Below are 20,894 nucleotides of genomic sequence, written 5' to 3'. Positions count from 1 at the left end.
AATTGCTTTTAATTTTTTATCATCATTTGTGGTTTGAGTTATTTAGCTTTTTATTCAGCAGCTCTCCAGTTTGCAGTTTCATCAATCTGGTCCAAATTAACCTAGCAGCCATGCATTGATTTGAATAAGAGACTGGAATATGAAAATGGGAGGGTCTGAATAGAAAGAGGAGCAATACAAAATAGCAATAACTATACATTTGCAGCCTTACAGAGCATGGTTTTTTTTTTTTTTTTAGATGGGGTCAGCTACCCCCTTGTGAAAGTTGGGAAGAGTCAGAAGAAAAAGGCAAATAATTAAAAAAACAAATAATAAACAGCAATTGAAAAGTTGTTTAGAATTGGCCATTCTATCAAATACTAAAAGTTAACTTAAAAGTGAACCACCCCTTGCGGATAAGCACTCGGTTACTTGAAGTGGCGTAACTACCGTATATACTCGAGTATAAGCCGAGTTTTTCAGCATCCAAAATGTGCTGAAAAAGTCTACCTCGGCTTATACTCGGGTCAGCGGGCAGTTGCCGATATTGCAGTCAATTTTAATCATTCCTATACCAACAGTTCACTTGGGGAGAGACTGCAATATCCCACAATGCCCTCTGTTGGTTTTATGAAAGAATAACAGTGCGCCCTCTGTTGGTTATATCAAAGAATAACAGTGACTGCAATATCACACAGCGCCATCTGTTGGTTATATGAAAGAATAACAGTAACTGCAATATCACACAGCGCCATCTGTTGGTTATATCAAAGAATAACAGTAACTGCAATATCACACAGCGCCATCTGTTGGTTGTATCAAAGAATAACAGTGACTGCAATATCACACAGCGCCATCTGTTGGTTGTATCAAAGAATAACAGTGACTGCAATATCACACAGCGCCATCTGTTGGTTGTATCAAAGAATAACAGTGACTGCAATATCACACAGCGCCATCTGTTGGTTGTATCAAAGAATACAGTGACTGCAATATCACACAGCGCCATCTGTTGGTAATATGAAAGAATAACAGTAACTGCAATATCACACAGCGCCATCTGTTGGTTGAATAAAGGATTAACAGTGATGGCAATATCACACAGCGCCATCTGTTGGTTATAAGAAAGATCAGTGATGGTTTTATGACACACAGCACTCTCTGCACAATTCTCTGTCACCATCAACTTTGCAAAGAAGTCCGGTCGATCGCTGGGGGAGTCTCTTTGGCGGAAGGTGCGCTGCTGGGAGACAGGGCTGTAGTTGTGTCTAGGCTTATACTAGAGTCAATAAGTTTTCCCAGTTTTCGTAGGTAAAATTAGGTACCTCGGCTTATACTCGGATCGGCTTATACTCGAGTATATACGGTAAACGTTACTTGGCCCCACGGCAAATTTGGTCCCCAAATCAATGGTACATTGACCTATTCTGACCAAAATCTATTGAAACAGCTCATTAATTATGGCCTAACCGGGCCGTCTACAACCCTGGGCTCACCCGACAACCACAGGGTCTGCATCCTCCGTACGCACCTTTTTACTTGAGATACCAAATCATTTGGAGCAAACCAATGGAGTGTCCTGTGAAAGTACCAACTGAAAGCAAGGGGAATGAACACAGACACCAATGTGCCTCGAGTATGAACAGAGAATATGAATGTTCTGGAGCAACACAATGGCAGTATTCCTATCCAATGACCTTGACACAATATTGACTTTCCCCTGTTTGCTGGTCTCTCTCTCTATTAGCAACTGCAGGTCACCAAAACATTTATCATACATCTACAATGTTCAAGTCCTGGATACGGAATGAGAAGCAGAGAAGGCAGTTGTGAGAAGACTGAATGTTACATCTGGGGGTGTTTTTGGCGATTTAGAGAGGTGATGTATGGTGGTGTGACATATTTGAGTGCTTTGCAAGCGAGTACAATAACTGAAATTAATTATGTGTATGACAGGTAGAAAGTACAGGGACAGCACTGGTGGGAATTATCAAGTTCACTTTAAGGCAAATTAACCGGCTAACTGTGACTCCTCTTTAACCCCCAACCTACGAGCATAAAAAGAGAGGTGCTATTCTCTAGGGATGCACCAAATACGCTTTTTGGGATTTGCCAAATGTCCAAATACTTTGTGAAAGATTCAGCCGAACAACGAATCCGCAAATGCTGGAAAGGAAAAGGTGGGGGAAATTTTTTTACTTTCTTGTTTTGTGACGAAATGTCATGTGATTACCCTTCCCACTAGTGGATGTGTGGGCCGGGGCGATACCCGCGGGTCGGTCGGTTCAGGCTGACCTTGCACCCCCTGTGAGGGAGTGCAACTTCCGGCTTCTGAGTTTATAGCCATGCGCCTGCTTGCCCCGCCCCTTTTGTGATGTCATCAGTAGGCGGGGCTGTATAGGGAAGTCGGGCTCGGGCAGGCGCGGGTGGAGGGAGGGCAAGTTAAAGTTCGGGAAAACCCGTCCCACATGTCACTACTTCCCACCTCTAATTTACATATGCAAATTAGGATTCGGTTCAGCCAGGCACAAGGAGGTTGAATCTTGCTGAAAAAGGCCGAATCCAGAACCAAATCTTGGATTTGGTGCATCCCTACTATTCTCTAAAAGACAAGAATTATTCTGCAACCATAAGGACTATGGCACACCTCTTGAGCGACCTCTGCTGTGCTTCTCAAACCGCTCTTCCCAGTCTGTCATTGCTCCCCACTTGAAGAATGGAAACCCTCCTATATGCTATATTCAGTGGCCCCTGGGGGGACTGGGGCACTTAGATATCCCTGTCAGTACCTGGTTTCCCAAGATATTGTTTACAGCATTTATATGAGTAAAGCCTCTTGTTCTGCTTGCAGCTAGAAGTAGAACCCCTCGTCAATCGTGTAACTTGTATGTATTCTGAAAACTACATTTATGGTAACTTTTATACTTAAACTAACCTCATCAATGAAATTTGTCATTCATTTTGTTTATTTCTTGCACAGACCCCGGCGGGGCGACTAATCTCACAAACTGCCTTCCTTATGAGGAAAACTTCGGGCGCCTTCCGAAAACGAAACACTCTGAGTGCCAAATGTAAATCGCCAGCGGGAAGGCAGGGGAGGCAGTTTGGAGAGATTAGTCGTCCCGAAAAAGAGAAGATTTGTCATCGGGCGACTAATCTCCCCGAAGCTGCCTGTGTGCCCTAACCCTAAGTCTACTAGAAAATCATTTAAACATTAATTAACCGAGAAAAAGGAAATTATTTTTTTTAAAATTTGGATTAGTTTGATAAAATTTAGTCTATAGGAGACAGCCCTTCTGGAATTCTGAGCTTTCTGGATAATGGATCCCATACCTGTACTGCACATTAATTTACTTACATACGATTGACAATTAATATCATAGGGAATCCGGAATATAATATAATGCAAACCTGAAATAAATTCTTATACAGCAGAAAACAAAAGTAAAATAAATAATGATAGGAACCATGTACCCTAACACTGCCTTCCCAAAAAATTTAGCAACAAATTTAGCAACACAGGTATTTTATTAGCTTTCCCTTTTTTAAGCTATTTTCCTCACAAGCACATTTTTGCAGTACAAACCAAGAGATAAGGAAGAAATATAGTATAACCAAGGGTTTGCTGGGCATGATGCCAGCCTGCTGCGAAACAAGCCCTACCTTTCTTCCAGGTAGACTGGATGGCATAAAGGAGACACCTGATACCTTGGGAGAAGACGGGGGAGCAAAAAGGAGCAAGTATTTCATTTCAGCTACATAACAGGATGGTACTGTTCACTATTTTCTGCACGGTGGGTTTGTATGCGTGTGGGATACTTGGTGGCAACATTTACTTTCGAGAGAGGCCAGAAATTATTTGCTCTATTCCATTTTTTAAAATAAGCCGTGTTATTTGTATCCATAGCTACTGTTCAAAGGTTAAAAGGACATAATGTTGCATTTGAAAAACAAAGGAACTCTAGCAGTCCTGGCAAGTAAAGTGGCCCACAGGATGTTGGGCTGAAAAACTCACAACTCATAACTTGCCCTTTAAAGAAGTGGTTGTTCACTTTTAAATTAACTTTTAAGTTGAACTAAACCCTAAAAATGAATATAGCTAAAAATGCCATATTTTATATACTGCACTTATTGCAGCAGCCTAAAGTTTCAGCTTGTCAATAGCAGCAATGATCCAGGACTTCAAACTTTTCACAGGGGGGTCACCATCTTGGAAAGTGTCTGTGACACTCACATGCTCAGTGGGCTCTGAGCAGCTGTTGAGAAGCTAAGCTTAGGGGTCTCGTCACTAATTATCCAGCAGAAAATGAGGTTTGTCTATAATATAAGCTGATGCTACAGGGCTGATTATTAAATTCTGATGCTAGTTGCACTGGTTTCTGTGCTGCCATGTAGTAATAGAATTATCAGTATTAATTACTAATCAGCCTTATATTGTGACATTTCTATTCTATGTGTACTGTGTATTGTGAGTGGGTCCCTAAGCTCAGTAAGTGACAGCAGCACAGAGCATGTGCTGTGAATCAGCAGAAAAGAAGATGGGGAGCTACTGGGGCATCTTTGGAGACACAGATCTTTACTGCTAAATGGCTGTGGGTTGCCTTGGGCTGGTACGAAAACCCAAAACATAATGCACAACATTTCTAGCTACTTCTTTAGTTGAGCTTTACATCTCCTTTAAAGGAAAACTATACCGCCCCCCCCTGAACAATGTAGGTCTCTATAAAAATAAGATCTGATTAGAAAGATAAGTAAGAAAAAGTAGCAATAACAATATATTTGTAGCCTTACAGGGCATTTGTTTTTATACGGGGTCAATGACCTCCAATCGAAAGCTGGAAAGAGTCAGAAGAAGAAGGCAAATAACTCAAACCCTATATAAAAAGAAAAAATGAAGGCCAATTAAAAAGATGCCTAGAATTAGCCATTCTATAAAATAGGAAAACCACCCTTTTGGGATGCAGGCGTTACATGGAACAGATGCTAGATCAGCTCTAGTGAAAAGCGGAGTCACAGGCAGTGTATTTTATGATGGTGCCATCAGGGCCACAATCCTGGTGGAACTGCTTTAGATGATCAATGGAGTTTCATAATTACTGATGATGGAGGGAACCTTCACTGGCTGAAAAGTGTAGCTCATAAGCAGACACCTGTTTTATCCAAAATGACTTATCAATATCAGCGATTACCCATATTGCCTAACCTTTCCATGGAGTCTGTTGCTAAAACACAAACGGATATTTTATCTATCTATATAGAGAAGTCTTGACATATCTACACAAGATTCCACACCTTGACATATAAATATAGCTGCAGTTAACAAGTACCGCTCATTTTTTTTTTTTCCTGACAACTTTTTGGTTTTCCCTCTGCTCAGAATGTGGGCGAGAGGCAGGAGTCTATTGAAGAAAAGAATCCCATCCCACAGCCGACAGGGTAAAAATAGCTCTGGCCAATAATCTATATATATAATTGTAGAAAGTGGAGGCACTCGCGGATCTAAATACTAGTGAATTTATTTAGCTTCTCGCATGTTCCCCCACGCTTTGGTTCCTTTAGAACCATTGTCAGGACAATTGAATAGGATCCGAAACGTGTTTATGTGGAGGAACATGTGAGAAGTTAAGTAAATTCACTAGTATTTAGATCCGTGAGTGCCTTCACTTTCTACAATTATTGAGATACATTTTGGGAGATGCACACACATACACACGGGATCTGTTATCCAGAAAGCTCCAAATTACATGAAGTCTGTCTCTCATAGATTACATTTTATCCAAATAATTCAAATCTTTAAAAATCCTTTCCATTACTATTAGGTTTATTTATTGTGCAAATAATTTTTTAGTAGGAGTAAGGTCTGGAGATTCAAATTACAGATATCTGATCCGGAGAAACCAAGGTCACAAGCATTCTGGATAACAGGTTCTTTACCTGTATGTGTGTGTGTGGGGGGGTGTATACATATATGTATATAAGGGAAAGTTGTGCTCACCACTAATTTTTAAAACCATTAGGCGGGGGTGCATGTTGTAGCCAAGTTAGGAGTTTTACTTTAAAAGCAGCGAGTAAGTTGCAGGTAAAACTTAGTCCATTTGTAAAATGTATAATGAAGCAACAGAATTCTTAATGAATCAGATGAAAATTAAGTGTAGGACTGGCCAGATATGGGATGACTTTGACGTAGTTGGCCAGCTTAAATATATTGCAATATATGGACAAACAATCCCCGTTTTGCTTAAAGGGTAAGGCATTTTTCAGTAGCAGTATGCACAAAATGTCTCTGTCTTAATTATATTGATAATGGGTTGAGTGGAGAGGACCTCTTGTATTTGTTTATATATATATATATATATATATATATATATATATATATATATATATATATATATATATATATATATTTATTATACATACATACACACACACACATACATACACACACACACACATACATACATATATATACACACACACATCAAATGGATTACGCACTCTCAGGACTTAAAATAATCTTTTTTTATTTAATAAAAGCTACAAGCTGACGTTTCGGCCTCTCCGAGGCCTTTCTCAAAGCATGCTCGGAGAGGCCTCTTTATGTAAATAATATTTATATATTATTTATTTATGAATATTTTGAATATTCTTTTCTTTGAGAAAGGCTAGGGACCTAGCCGAAACGTTAGTCATTTATAATAAATATTATGATTTGAAGTCCTGAGAGTGCGGACCTTCTTGTAGTAGTGTATATGTGTGTATATATATATATATATATATATATATATATATATATATATATATAATATATATATATATATATATATATATATATATATATATATATATATATATATATCTCAATTTACAATGTGACAGAAAAGAATGCCCTGTTGGTAGGGTTCGCTGATGCAGCTGTTAACCATTTGAGTGCCTTGTAGGTCTTGGAATGTACTTAGAGCCCTACTGCTTAAAGGAATTTATAGTTACTTTTTCTTTCCTCAAATAATACACCCAACTTGGGACAAAATTAGAAGAGCCCTCCTCCTCCTCTTTCTTTGCCTGCCAACATTCTTCCAGCTTCAGGGTTTTTCTGGTATCACCAGTATGAAAAAAAGAGCAGTGGAATGTGACAAATCTCACAGGCTCCACACCCCTAGGCAAAGAATAGACAGAATGCGGGTATAAGGTTTCATTACCTTCTGTGAGGTCTTCAATGGCTTTGCGGACTCCTCTGTCGAAGGCTCTTGCATCAGCAGGGCTCTGAAAGGTGAGGCCAAACCTCCTGTTGTCAACTAACCAGTGATGAAATGTTGGAGTTGCTTTCCAGTAGACCAAGTCCTTCTTCAAATAACATTCCAATAAGACCTAGGAGCACAGCAAGGAAGGCTTATTAAGACAGATAAACAGCATTACACAGAATTAATACGGATACGCCTGTAGCCATTAAATCATTAGATATAAGGTGTCTTTTGCACATAAAGGGTTACTCCACCCATAATTGTGTAATACAATTCTAGGCAATTTTCCAATAAACACGAATTAATAATCTTCAATGGTTTGTAATTATTTGTAATGGTAATTGTAATTGAACGCAGTATTTGTCTGTGCTGCACTGGCGGTTCTGACCACTGAAACTCACAGAGAGCAAGCTAATTAATTGTGTGCAGACTGCCAGAGAAGAGCTGGATTGTGCTACCCTGTTTCAGGAGTCAAAACCAGTAGTGCACAGAGGGCCACTAAAACTTTCTGCTGGGTAGAGATGCATGATTTTAAATGATTTAATAAAATATATTGAAGTTGAAAAATCGCTTTTTGTTCTATTCACAATTTGGATATGCAAATGTGTGCAATTTTTCACCACAGCATTGTGTTTTCGTAAAATTACAATTTTTTGGACATACGTTTTGTGTTGTTTAATACAGGTAGACCGGTTATCCAGAATGCTCAGGACCTGGTGTCTTCCGGATAACAGGTTTTCCATAATTTGGATTTTTTTACTAGAAAATCATGTAAACATTAAATAAACTCAATAGGATTGTTTTGCTTCCAATAAGGATTAATTATATCTTAGTTGGGATCAAGTAAAAGCTACTGTTTTATTATTACAGAGAAAAAGGAAATAATTTTTAAAAATTTCGATTAATTGGATAAAATGGAGCCTATGGGAGAAAGCCTTCCCGTAATTTAAAGCTTTTAGAATAACAGGTTTCCGGATAACGGATCCCATACCTGTATAAGAAATTGTCCAATACAGTAAAGAGAAGCATCAAAGTAGGTTTGCCACCTTGAGTCTTTTAGGATCAGGGCGCACAGGCAGATTCTTCTTCGGGGCGACTAATCTCCCCAAACTGCATTCCTGCCGGCTGCAATGTAAATTGCCGGCGAGATGGCACTCGGATCGATTCATTTTCAGAAGTCGTCTGAGGAAGAAACTTCGGGCGATTTCGGAAAACAAATCGCTCTGAGTGCCACCCCGCCGGCAATTTACATTTTAGCGGGCAGGAAAGGCAGTCACTGGGCAACTAATTTCCCCGAATCTGCCTGTGTGGCCTGACCCTAAAGGTCTGGACAGGGAGGTGGGGTGAGTAAAATCAGGGGTGGGACAAATTACATTGGGGGTGGGGCTATGGTAGGTGTGGGCAGTGTCATCAAAGTCTGGATTACTCAGTCAAAGCAGAGTCTTGTCTGGTTCTGACCTCTGAAATCTTGACAGGCAGTTTTAAACCGGACAGCTGGTGTAAAAGCCAGTTCAAAACTGAATAGGTGGCAACTGTACATTAAAGGGAAACCAATCACTCACTTGTATCAGCAGTCAGGCCTGGAAATGCACAAGGATGTTTTTTCAGGCTATCACCTGGCGTTTTACAATAAAGTCTATAAGGTATCGATCAGCCACTGCTGTGGGCGCTGAAAATCCCAAAGTAGCCCCTGTGAGCCTAAGGAAATGTGAATGCTGTGTTCTCCTATAGAGCAGTGTACTGTGTATATTACGCATGTGGAATGCTGATCGATACCTTATTACTCCCTCCTACCCATGCAAGAAACTGAAAACAAATTATAAACATCCAAATATATCTGAACTAAAAACTGCATTTTTTTTTTTCATGGAAGAGAAACTTGTTTGTTGGAACCCTCTATACTGTATAATACCATTGACCAGCTTTCCCAGCAACAATGGGCCTTTGTTTAAATTAGATGAAGGAAGCTCTGTGGCCCTGGAGTATGACATACAAGCCCACTGTGTTTCATCTTCATGTGTTCCAAATTGCAGGGAATCCATGTGAAAATTCTGTTTTCATGATTCTTACTCTATGACAAGGGAATCCAGGAAGTTGTAGAACCTTTCTACAGACACAGATAGGACAGCTGCCCAATAAAACATTAAGGGTAGCCCAGGCTATGAGTGAGAAGACCGCCCTTCTCATTTGTATGCAGAAGAGATCCTGGGAAGGAATAAGAGTGACGTTGTGTTTCCTTTCAGGAATTCTGCTTTACATAAATTCTAAAATCTCATCACTTATCAGCTTTCTCTATACTAGCAATGCACCGAATCCACTATCCGGTTCGGATTCCGGCCTTTTTCAGCAGGATTTGGATTCAGTCGAATCCTCATGCATGGCCGAACCGCATACTAATTTTCATATGCAAATTAGGGGCAGGAACAGAAATCAGGTAAACAAGGAAGTAAAAAATCTTTTTCACTTTTTCTCCTTCCCCTCCCTTAATGCATATGCAAATTAGGATTCGGATTCGGTTCATATTCAGCCAAATCTTTCATGAAGTATTTGGCCGAATACCAAATAGTGGATTGGGTGCATCCCTACTCTATACAGTAATGAGCTGGTGAAAAAAGTCGAGGGGGTTTTGCAGTCTCGGCAAATTAAACAAACGCTATATAATAATTTATGGTCCATGAAAAAATCTTTTGGCTAACCTGATCCAGCCCTATGCAACTGAACTGCTAACCGGGCAGTAAGGGGGATCAAGTACATTTTTGACACAAAACAGGGAAATAAAAATTCTACTTTTTCCCTTTCCTGCCCTAATTTGCAAATTAGGATTCGGTTTCGTATTCTGCCAAATCTTTCATGAATGATTTGGGGATTCGGCTAAACACCAAATAGTGGATTGGGTGCATCCCTACTCTATACAGTACTGAGCTGGTGGAAAAAAAAAAATAAGTTGGGGGGTCTTGCAGTCTCAGCTAATTAAAGAAATGCTATATAATAATTAACCGGGGGTCAGAAATGGCTCAGAGCAGGAGCCCACGCCTCTAGGTCCCCAACAGATTATGTAAAACAATAATTATAAAATTGTAGAAGAGCCATGGGATGAGACAAAGTTTATAATAAAGAACAGTGGTTCCATGTAAAATTTGCAATTGGAGCCGGCAACACTTTAGAAAAGCAAGGAAATCACTGCAAAAAAGACAGCTCTCTTAATAATTCCGCAAAACAAAAACAAAAGGCAAGTTGAATTTCTGACAGGTTTCCACAGGCCCTTAAAGGAGGAGGGTTCACTTTTCAGTTAACTTATAGTATGTTATAGAATGCCCAATTCTAAAAACATTTTAATTTGTCTTTTTTTTATACAGTTTTTTTTAATTATTTGCCTTATTCTTCAAATTAAGGGTCTGACCCCCATCTGTGTTAAGCTACAAATGTATTGTTATTGCTACATTTCAGGGCATCTCTTATTCATATCCCAGTCTCTTATTCAAATCAATGCATAGTTGTTACGGTAATTTGGACCCTAGCAACCAAACTGCTGAAATTGCAAACTAGAAAGCGGCTGAATAAAAAGTTAAATAATTAAAAAAAAAAAACACAAAAAATGAAACTTAATTGCAAATTTTCTCCGAATATCACTGTCTACATCATACAAAAAAGTTAACCTAAAGTTAGTATGGCCTGATCATTGCCCAATTTGTCCATCCTGATGGTAGAGCCTCATTGGGCTGATCTAATCATCTCCCCCCCAGACCAGTCAGTCCGTGATCTTATTTGGTACCACTGTTAATACCCCTTTCTCTTTCTCAGATCAACGTGGGCAAATAAGTGACAGTTTTGTTTGTCTGAGGACAGCCAAGGGTACTTCATTCCACTGTTTTGACAGTCTATTAGGCCGATTTATGATCTGTGAAAGGATAAAAAGCCACCAACCCTAGACAACGGTTGAGCGTAGGAGATGCCAAGTTGTAATGGTAAGCTTACATTTAGAGACAACCTAAGGTTATTCCTCTGCGTTTAAACATTAACACGAATCACAATTGTATGTAACGTTATCTACACACAGGCACACGTGTACAGGTATGGGATCTGTTATCCAGAATGCTCGGGACCTTGGGTTTTCCGCATAAGGGATCTTCATACATTAAAGCGGACCTGTCATCTGCACATAAAAACCTACATAATGAAAGTCGTTTGCAATCGAAACATGGAACACAACTAATTTTTTTCGTTAAAACATATATACCTGTTATTATGTTATGCCTGAGGCATAGAGGTGGGGCAGTCAATTAAATAATATAGTATACGTAAAGTTTATTTTGCTCAACTAACATGAGAGAAAAGAATTTGGAATTATTTCTTAGGGTGACAGGTCCCCTTTAAGGCTATCACGTAAACATTAAATAAACCCCATAGGCTGGTTTTGCATCCAATTAGAATTAATTCTATGTTAGTTGAGATCAAGTACAAGCTACTGTTTTATTATTACAGAGAAAAATGAAATCATTTTTAAAAATGTGGATTATTTGGATAAAATGAGTCTATGTGAGAATGCCATTCTGTAATTCGGAGCTTTCTGGATAACCGGTTTCCAGAAAATGGATCTCATACCTGTGTAAACAATAAACCACATTTTGTCCCTTACCAGTTTGTCATTGAGTCTTTCCCCATGGATGAGAAAATTGCTCCTTCCACTGTCCTCTGGATACACCTTGGAGACGCCAACGCGGCTTAGTCCACCTCCTTCATGCGGTAGCCACCCCCCACTCGAGTCATCCCTGCTCATAACCACCGCCTTCACACGCACAATGTAGCTGTCACTGCAAGAGAGAAGCACACAAATCAGTCACTCTCATGGATGAACTTAAGGAGAGAAAGCTTATTTACAATATATTAAATTTCCTTTGGTCAGCTACCTGTATGATCATCAAATGAGCAAGAAAAAAAATATCTGAAATTATCTGTGCAGGTTTTCGGCAGGTTGGTAGCATTCTGTATATATAACTTTATTATTTATGACAAAATACGGCCATTAATGGGAGATTCATTGCTGAAAGGTTCAAAGTTAAAGGGGTGGTTCACCTTTAAGTTAACTTTTGGCATATTATAGAATGGCGAATGCGAAGCAACTTTTCAATTGGTCTTATTTATTATAGTTTTTCCATTATTTGCCTTCTTCTTTGGACTCTTTCCAGCCTTCAAATGGGGATAACTGATCCCCATCAAAAAACAAATGCTCTGTGAGGCTACAAATGTATTGTTAGTGCTACTTTTTATTATTCACCTATTCAGGCCCTTGCCTATACATATTCCAGTCCCTTATCCAAATCAATGCATGGTTGCTAGGGTAATTGGGAACCTAGCAAAAGGACTGCTGAAACTGTAAACTGGAGAGCGGCTTAATAAAAAGTTATATAACTCAAAAACCACAAATAATAAAAAATGTAAAATGCAAATTGTCTCAGCATCTCACTCTCTCTACATCATACTAAAAGTGAATTTAAAGGTGAACATCCCCTTTAACAAATAAACAACATCTTCCACTTTTGCTTTAGAGGCTGAACAAGCAAAATCACTGGTCAGTTTACGAATAGCCATGGTAGGCAAAACATGGCTTTCTAAATCGCACAGTATCAGCCACCACTATTCATTTTGTAGTACAGGTATGGGATTGGTTTGTACCTGGGCTTCCGCATAAGGAGTTGGAACGTTCTGGAAACCGGGTTTCCACGTAAGAGATCACATATCTGTACTTCTACTGGCCCTGGCAACTCTGCTCCATCAGCTACAAACAGTGTGGCTTGAACCAACCCAAGACACTGAAATAGTGGTTCACCTTTAAGTTAACTTTTACAATGGCATAGAACAAATTCTAAGAAACTTTTTTATTTTTTTAGGTTTTTTAATTATTTGCTTTTTTCTTCTGACTCTTTCCAGGTTTCAAATGGGGGGGTCACTGACCCCATCTAAAAACAAATGTATTGTTATTGCTACTTTTTTTTTTATATTATTCATCTTCCTATTCAGGCCCTTGCCTATCCATATTCTAGCCTCTTACTGGAATTCATGAATGGTTCATAGGGTATTACTAACTTTTAGTATGATGTAGTGAGTGATATTCTGAGACAATTTGCAATTGGTTTTCAAAGTTTATTATTTGTGGTTTTTGAGTTATTTAGCTTTTTATTCAGTAGCTCTCCAGTTTACAATTTCAGCAATCTGGTTGCTAGGGTCCAAAAATGCCCTAGCAACCAGGCACTGATTTGAACAAGAGGCTGGAATATGAATAAGATAAGCCTGAATAGAAAAGTGAGTAATAAAATGTAGCAATAACAATAAACAAACCAATGTGTAGCCTTACAGGGCATTTGTGATGGGGTCAATGACCCCCTTCTTGTAAGCTGGAAAGAGTCAGAAGAAGGCAAATAATCTAAAACTATAAAAATAAATAATGAAGACCAATTGAAAAGTTGTTTAGAACGGACCATTCTATAACATACTAAAAGTTAACTTAAAGATGAACCACCCCAAGGGGCAGTTTAGGATTTTTTTTATATTTATCTTTTGAATCGTATTTTGTAGCAGGAAAAACACTCAAATCATGAATATCTGCCATATTTTCCTGTTATGGAAGGAATATCAACATAACTAATTTAATGGCAGAATAACAACAAAACTGCTCACTGGTGGGATATCCCCGCAAGTGCCCCAAAGCACATACTCAACTAAACCCACATATAAATGAAATGCAAGCGCTAGACAACATCACAAACCGCAACTGAACTATCTTAGCAGCTAAAATTTGCCAATGCTTTTCATTTACACGTTTACGTGTTTTCACACCCACTTATCTGCCAGCACGGTGAAAGAGTGCATTCACAGCCTGTGTGCGGCACAGCCAGGGAGACAGCAAGCAGTTAATATTCCAGGTAGTGCTTGGCAAACAGCAGAAATATGAAATCCTTTTATTCCGCGGGGCTTTGCCAGTGTTTGTACATTCTGTGCCATCATCGTTTTATTTCCTGTGCATGCATCAGGTATCTGAAGGCTATTTGCTGCCTTCTGAATGCAACATGACCACCACCCAGTCAGAACCACAGGAAATTAAGGATTACAGAAACCAAAGGACTTTTGTTAAGGCAGCTGCAGTAGAACATATTGCCAAAGGCGAGCTCAGAAATGTCACTATGCCTGACAGCATTAAGAAGCTGCACGATTCATGTAATCTGAAAAAGCCACAATAAGAGATGCATGACAGCCTTGCAGCAACATACAAACATTTTAGATATCGCCCACCACCTACTGAATAATAATGTCATAGGATGATATCAAAGTCTTACGCTTTGCACATATACACCTATTGTAATTGTACTATGCAAGCCAGGAGGACTGTGAGACTTTACTGCAGCTCTGTTGAGGAAACATTGTCTGCATCTATACAAGGCGGTTACAAAAAAATAAAAATTTTACACAGAACCCAAGAAAACTGCACAATATTGAAACGTCACATGGAACCCAAGAAAGCTGCACAACGTTGCAACTTTATATGGAGCCCAAGAAAGCTGCACAATATGGAAACTTCACATGGAACCCAAGAAAGCTGCACAATATTGAAACTTCACATGGAACCCAAGAAAGCTGCACAACGTTGCAGCTTTACATGAAACCCAAAAAAGCAGCACACTAATAAAATGTCACATTAAACCGATGAAAGATGCACAATATTGAAACTTCACATGGAACCCCAAAAAAGGTGCACAGTGTTGCAACTTTACATGAAACCCAAGAAAGCTGCACAATATTGAAACTTCACATGGAACCAAAGAAAGATGCACAACGTTGCAGCTTTACATGAAACCCAAGAAAGCTGCACAATACTGAAACTTCACATGGAACATGGCTGTCCTAGTAGAGGCCTGTGCCAGTCCTCCACAGGTCAAACACCCTGGTTGCCACTGTATATCACACACAAACTGATAACAGAAGAACCTTATAGTATAAGGCACATCAGTAAGTGTCTTAGAGATTATGCACTGCATGCAATCTTTTCAAAAACAATTATAAAAATGGCCTCCTAAACAAAGACTAGAAGGACAAAAGCAAGGTGCTCACTTCCTTTAAACCGACATTAAACAGAATAGAATTGGGCACATTTGTGGCTGGTGGGACTTGTAGCAGTTGCTGAAAGGCACTGTTCTGACAGCAGCACCATTGCACCACCAAAGCAATCAAGTCCTAGTGACCTTCAAAGTCAGCGGAAGCTTCAGCATATATTCAGTTTCCTCACAGACATTCTATTGTTTGCAATGTCAAAAGAAGATTTACTCACTAGATGAACTGATAGAAACCATCTATTTATGGCTGTTTTTAAAGAGAGAGCAATGTTGATAAAATATAGATGCATCATTTTTCGAAAATGCAAGTTATGTGTTTAGTAATGGCCAGAGGAAAGACTTTGTCTCTTAAATTGTCCAGCAATTTGATGTTGGAAATATGGGATCACATAGTAAAATGGGAAAAGTGTCCTCCAGCCCAGTATCCTATGGAAACTGGAGTGCAGTTAACTTTTACTAGTCTACTGCCGTTAGAATAATATCAACAAACATCTAACTGGTTGCTTAGGACTGCTAAAATGATGCAAGTCATACTACCATATAACTCCCTTGGTCTCAGATACAGGCAATTTCACACATATTTTTTAGTGTATATTGATGACCTATTTATTTTATGCACTATAATTAGAAGGCCCCGTACAGTATGTTGTTCCTACTGGAGTCAGCAGTCGGCTTTGCTAGAATCTGTACTGTGCGCATTTTAATGGCTACGTCCTCCTCCAACCGTGAATGGTTCTAAAACTCTTACGAACTATAGGCAAAGTCAATGGTCTGGTTCATTTCATAGTTGAGGAAACCTCAGCTACCTACACCCCAGTAAGAAACCTAGGGGCATTTAGAGACACATGCAGTGTTAATAACTTGAAGCAATACATTTTGTTTTCATTACTTTTTACAGTAACTCGTCTGTGAATGATTCCCTATTAATTCAAAATAGGCCACAAATAAAAAGATGTTAAAAATGAAAATGCTTTCATTAAGTCTGTTAGGAGGCACAAGAATGAAGGCAAAGAACCAGAATCTACCCATTAAGGGAAGAGAATTTCTTTTCACTGGCTAGGTTTCCTCTCTAAACAGCATTTATCTGAAGTCTGTCTGGATGTTTGTGCCAGAGCAACGTTTTATCACAGCATTTAATGATATATAACAATTTCCTGTCTGCTCTTTAGGGTTTCTGGAACATAACAGGGTTTTTACATGTGGTCAAGGACTTCCTCGTGAGCAGTGGGTATTTAAGTGTGTGCAAATGGTTTCCACCCCCACCCCAATGAAATTAGGATGATCAAAACAGATCCTTCCATTCTTGGATTTCTTCAATCTAAAAGGTGGCCATACACAGGGAGTTCCGCTCGTTTGCCGTTGTCGACAAACGAGCGGATCTCTGCACTATTTTTTTTTAAAAATCTGGCCCAAGGAGTACTATGGCCAATCGGACCTATAAAGAATAACATCTATAGGGTGGTTTATGTTCGTATTCAACAGAATTCCAGCTGAAAGGCAATGGTGCACGGGCAAATTTCCAGCATTTTATCACCCACACAATGTATGCAATCTGCTCACTGGCATCCATTGTTCTTATACTTCCCCTTGCTGAAGAAGTCATGTAATGTATTAATCCCTAGAATCTGTGATGACATAGCAATCTAGTGTGGATTTAGGGGTCCACACTAGTGATGTGTGGGTTGACCACTGGGTTTGGTTTAGCGATGAGTGCAGGTCATACCTGCTCCCAAAGATTCCGTTTTTTTGGAATCAGAGGCGAACACAGAAGCGAAAGGCGCGCAGAGCAAGAAGACACAGGTACAGGTTCCTCAATGGCAACACAGGTATTAGATCCAATATCCAGAAACCCATTATCCAGAAAGCTCAGAATTACTGAAAAACCATCTTCCATAGACTCCATTGCAGCCAAATAATACAAATATTTAAAATGTATTTTCTTTTTCTCTGTTATAATAAATCAGTACCTTGCACTTGATCCCAACTAAGCTATAATGCACCTTATTGGAAGCAAAACCTGCCTATTGGGCTTATTTAATGTTTACATGATTTTCTAGTTAGAGTAAAGGTATGAAGATCCAAATTAAGTAAAGATCCATTAACTGGGTCATTTCAAGTCTCGAGTATTCTGGATAACAGGTCCCATTACTGTACAATTTTGAGTTTTGAAGTTTTTCTTGGCCCACATATCACTAGTCCACCCCCCCCCCCCTCAGATACCCCAGTCTCCTCTTACACTCAAAAAACATACAGGCAGGTTAATTGTCTAGAATGAAACAGACCATAATGTGTGTAAATGTGATAGGCACTTTGATTGTAAGCTCCTTTGGGGTCGGGGTTTAGGGAATGATTTATATACTCTGTAAAGGAACATGTAGAATATGTCGGCAATATACCAATAGAAGATAATAACTAGGACCACTGGGTCCATGGTAAGTTGAACGTGCACTTGGGAAGTGCCAAGCAAAGCAAAATTGAAATGAGTCCAAATGTTCATCTCCTGTACAACAATCCAGTTGCAAAAATGTTAGTGTTCACTGTGCCTTCATATAATGCTGAAAGGAGAGACAACAAGCTCAGGCACTTGCAGAGACTATACCAAGTTCCTCAGAGGAATGTTTTTCAAACAGCCCCATTTATGTAAGCACAGTGTTTACTCTTTTAGGCTGAATGCAGGCCGAAAGGTCAGGAAATGGTTTAGTTATACACCGTGGCTTGAATACCAAACACTGAGGGCTGCCTCCCTAATCCTTTTCATAGTCTACAAACAAACACCTTCTATGAGCAAGCCCTGTAAGGAGCAATCCTTTCATAAAAACAGCCCAGCCACCTGGCACACCTCGGGCTTCTGCATCAGCTCCATAAATTGAAGAGAGGTAGCCTGCCCTTTACAAATACTAATAAGAAATACGGGTATGGGATCTGGTTTGCAGAAAACCCATTATCCAGAAAGCTCCAAATTACAGGAAAGCCACATCTCTTAAGGTGGCCATACATGGGCCGATAAAAGCTGCGGACAGACCGAGTCGGCAGTTTATTGGCCCGTGTATGGGGCCCCCGACGGGCTTCCCCGATCGAGATGTGGCCGAAAGTCGGCCACATCTCGATCGGATGGGACTAAAAATCCTGTCGGATCGCGGCCGCATCTGTTCGTTGATGCGGCCGCATCTGTTCGTTGATGTTGTCCCGCGATCCGACCGCCTGTTCCCATTCGTTAGGATCCGATTGTTGGGCCCTACGATTGGATCAGCCCAATATTGCCCACAAGGTGTGCATATAGGAGAGAGATCCGCTCGTTTGGCGACATCGCCAAACGAGCGGATCTCTCCGTGTATGGCCACCTTTAGTCTCCATTTCAAAAAGATATTTAATTTTTCTCTGTAATAAAACAGTGCTTTGTACTTGATCCATACTAAGATACTGTATACTCACTCCTTACACAATTTTATTGGGTTTAATATTGAAATGGTTTTTAGCAGACGAAGTATGGAGGCCCATATTTCAGACGGATCCCTTATCCACAAACTCCCAAGCATTCTGAATAACAGGTCCCATACCTGTACTTAGAAATAAGAAATAATATTGTGATTGTTTGGATTTACAGCGAAACCTCAATTTCATATGCCCTGATTTTAAGTTTTCGCTCATTTTACGTCAGTTCTTGTGGTTCCACCTACAGTATATATTATGCATACAACATTCTCCTGGATTTTACATAATTTTTTCTGGCCCTCTGAAAAACATAAAATGGGGGGGGGGGTTCTACTGTGTTTTTAAAAAGGACATCATACTGGACAATTATTGAAAATTATTGTTTATATGGATACACAAATGTAAAGGCTTGGTAAATCCAAGAAAATATCCTTATTGATATATATGTGTATGGGGTTATCTGACATTTTTTTCTGGCCCGCTGGAAAATGTATAATGGGGTGGGTTCTAAGGTGTTTTTAACAAGGAAAGCATACTGACAATTACGAAGAACATCATTTTATTGTTTATATGGATACATGAAAAAAGTAAAATGTGGGTTCTACTGTGTTTTCAAAAAGGACATCCTACTGGATAATTATTGAGAACATCATTTTATTGTTTATATGGATACACAAATGTTAAGGCTTGGCAAATCCAAGCAAATATCCTTTTTGATATTGATATATATGTGTGTGGGAAAATCTGACATTAAGTCCTGATGTCTGGCATCTGTGCAATGGAGAGGCCAAAAACAAACACAGAAGGGTGGCCTCATCTACAATTAGATTCCCTTGAGATCCACTGAACAACCTAAAAAGTGAATCAGTGTAATCTGATCATGAATGTGTGTGGCCTAATTGTAAAATACATCCCTTGCGGTAGAACTTGCAGCTGCATTTTAAAAAAAAGTAATCGATTGGCCCCGAACAACAAGAAGCTCCCCTATATGCTTGAGTGGGAAAAAGATTTTAGTGACCAACTTTCAACTCAACAGTGGTCAAATTGCAACTTGATAGCGAACAAGGGGAGTAACTGTGTGGCTGTCATGGAGACATCGGTAAAATTGTTACATAGAGCGTACTTGGTTCCAGCTAGATTGCATAGAATTTATCCCTCATGTGATCCGAGATGTTTCCGGGGGTGTACTGAAAGGGGAACCATGGCACACATATGGTGGGAATGCAAGGTTGTATCTAAATATTGGGATAAGGTAGTTCACCTGTTATCAAAAGTGATAGGTTCTAGATTTATTAAGGATCCTTTTGTTATGCTGTTAGGAATGAGACCAAAAGATGTCTAAAATAACATACAGATTATGTCAACATATACTTATGGCAGCTAGGATAAATGTTTCCAGTAATTGGAAAAAGACAGATATATCTATAGCATCTCTCAAAACGAGAATAATTCAGATAGCAGCCAATGAGAAACTGGATCATATGTTATTAAATGATATGGAAACATATGAAAAAACTTGGCTTCCATGGTTAATATATGAAAAAGATGCAACACTCAATTTAGTACTACGTATCTAGAGAAATATACTGGAATTATGAGAACTGAATAATTAGGACCACTGCTAAAAAGGCAAAGGTTGTAAATCATAATACAAAAACCCTGGTTGCCAAAGGGGGTTATTTTTTTATTTTTTTCTTGTTCTTTCTTTCTTTCTTTTAGGGGCTGTTATGTATAGGAAATATTGTGAATGCCACTTTTTTTTCCTGTAATTTATTTTTCTTTTTTTTATGTCTTTTGTTTGAAAAATGTAATAAAAATATTAAAAAAAAAAAAAAAAGTAATCTAGTGTTTTGCACCCACCTAGTGTACTGGCAAATAAAACTTTGGTGCTCCCATAACAGAAAGCTAGAGGAGGACCCCCAGTCTTGCATGCATAGAGTCATCAGCAATTCTGGAAATGCAGGAGACCATGTACTTGGCAACTGATTACCGATTATATGATTTTGTGTAATTTCTGCAAATTATATTTGTGTCATTGTGGGCTGTAGTTCAACATTAATACATTATATGGTCATGTACCTTTAAGGCAAAGCTAGTAGGTGGTGCTGTAAGCAGGAACAAATGGGGCTTATGGGTATAA

General features: G+C 39.2%; 1 protein-coding gene across 3 annotated transcripts in view; it reads right to left on the bottom strand.

Annotated features, from left to right (window-relative positions):
• Positions 1 to 20,894, bottom strand: part of spred2.L (sprouty related, EVH1 domain containing 2 L homeolog) — a 76,363-nt gene that overhangs the window by 25,656 nt on the left and 29,813 nt on the right. For all 3 annotated transcript variants that reach the window (XM_018262817.2, XM_041562638.1, XM_041562637.1), the window contains exons 2-3: positions 11,854 to 12,028; positions 7,176 to 7,344 (exon numbers count right to left, since the gene is read on the bottom strand). In XM_018262817.2, the coding sequence (XP_018118306.1) occupies positions 7,176 to 7,344; positions 11,854 to 12,028 (344 nt within the window). The remainder of the gene's footprint in view (positions 1 to 7,175; positions 7,345 to 11,853; positions 12,029 to 20,894) is intronic.

This window comes from Xenopus laevis, chromosome 5L (genome assembly GCF_017654675.1).
Source record: "Xenopus laevis strain J_2021 chromosome 5L, Xenopus_laevis_v10.1, whole genome shotgun sequence".
In the NCBI taxonomy this organism is placed as follows: domain Eukaryota; kingdom Metazoa; phylum Chordata; class Amphibia; order Anura; family Pipidae; genus Xenopus; species Xenopus laevis.
Note: the sequence above shows the minus strand (reverse complement) of the source record. Positions and strands in the feature narration are given on the sequence as shown.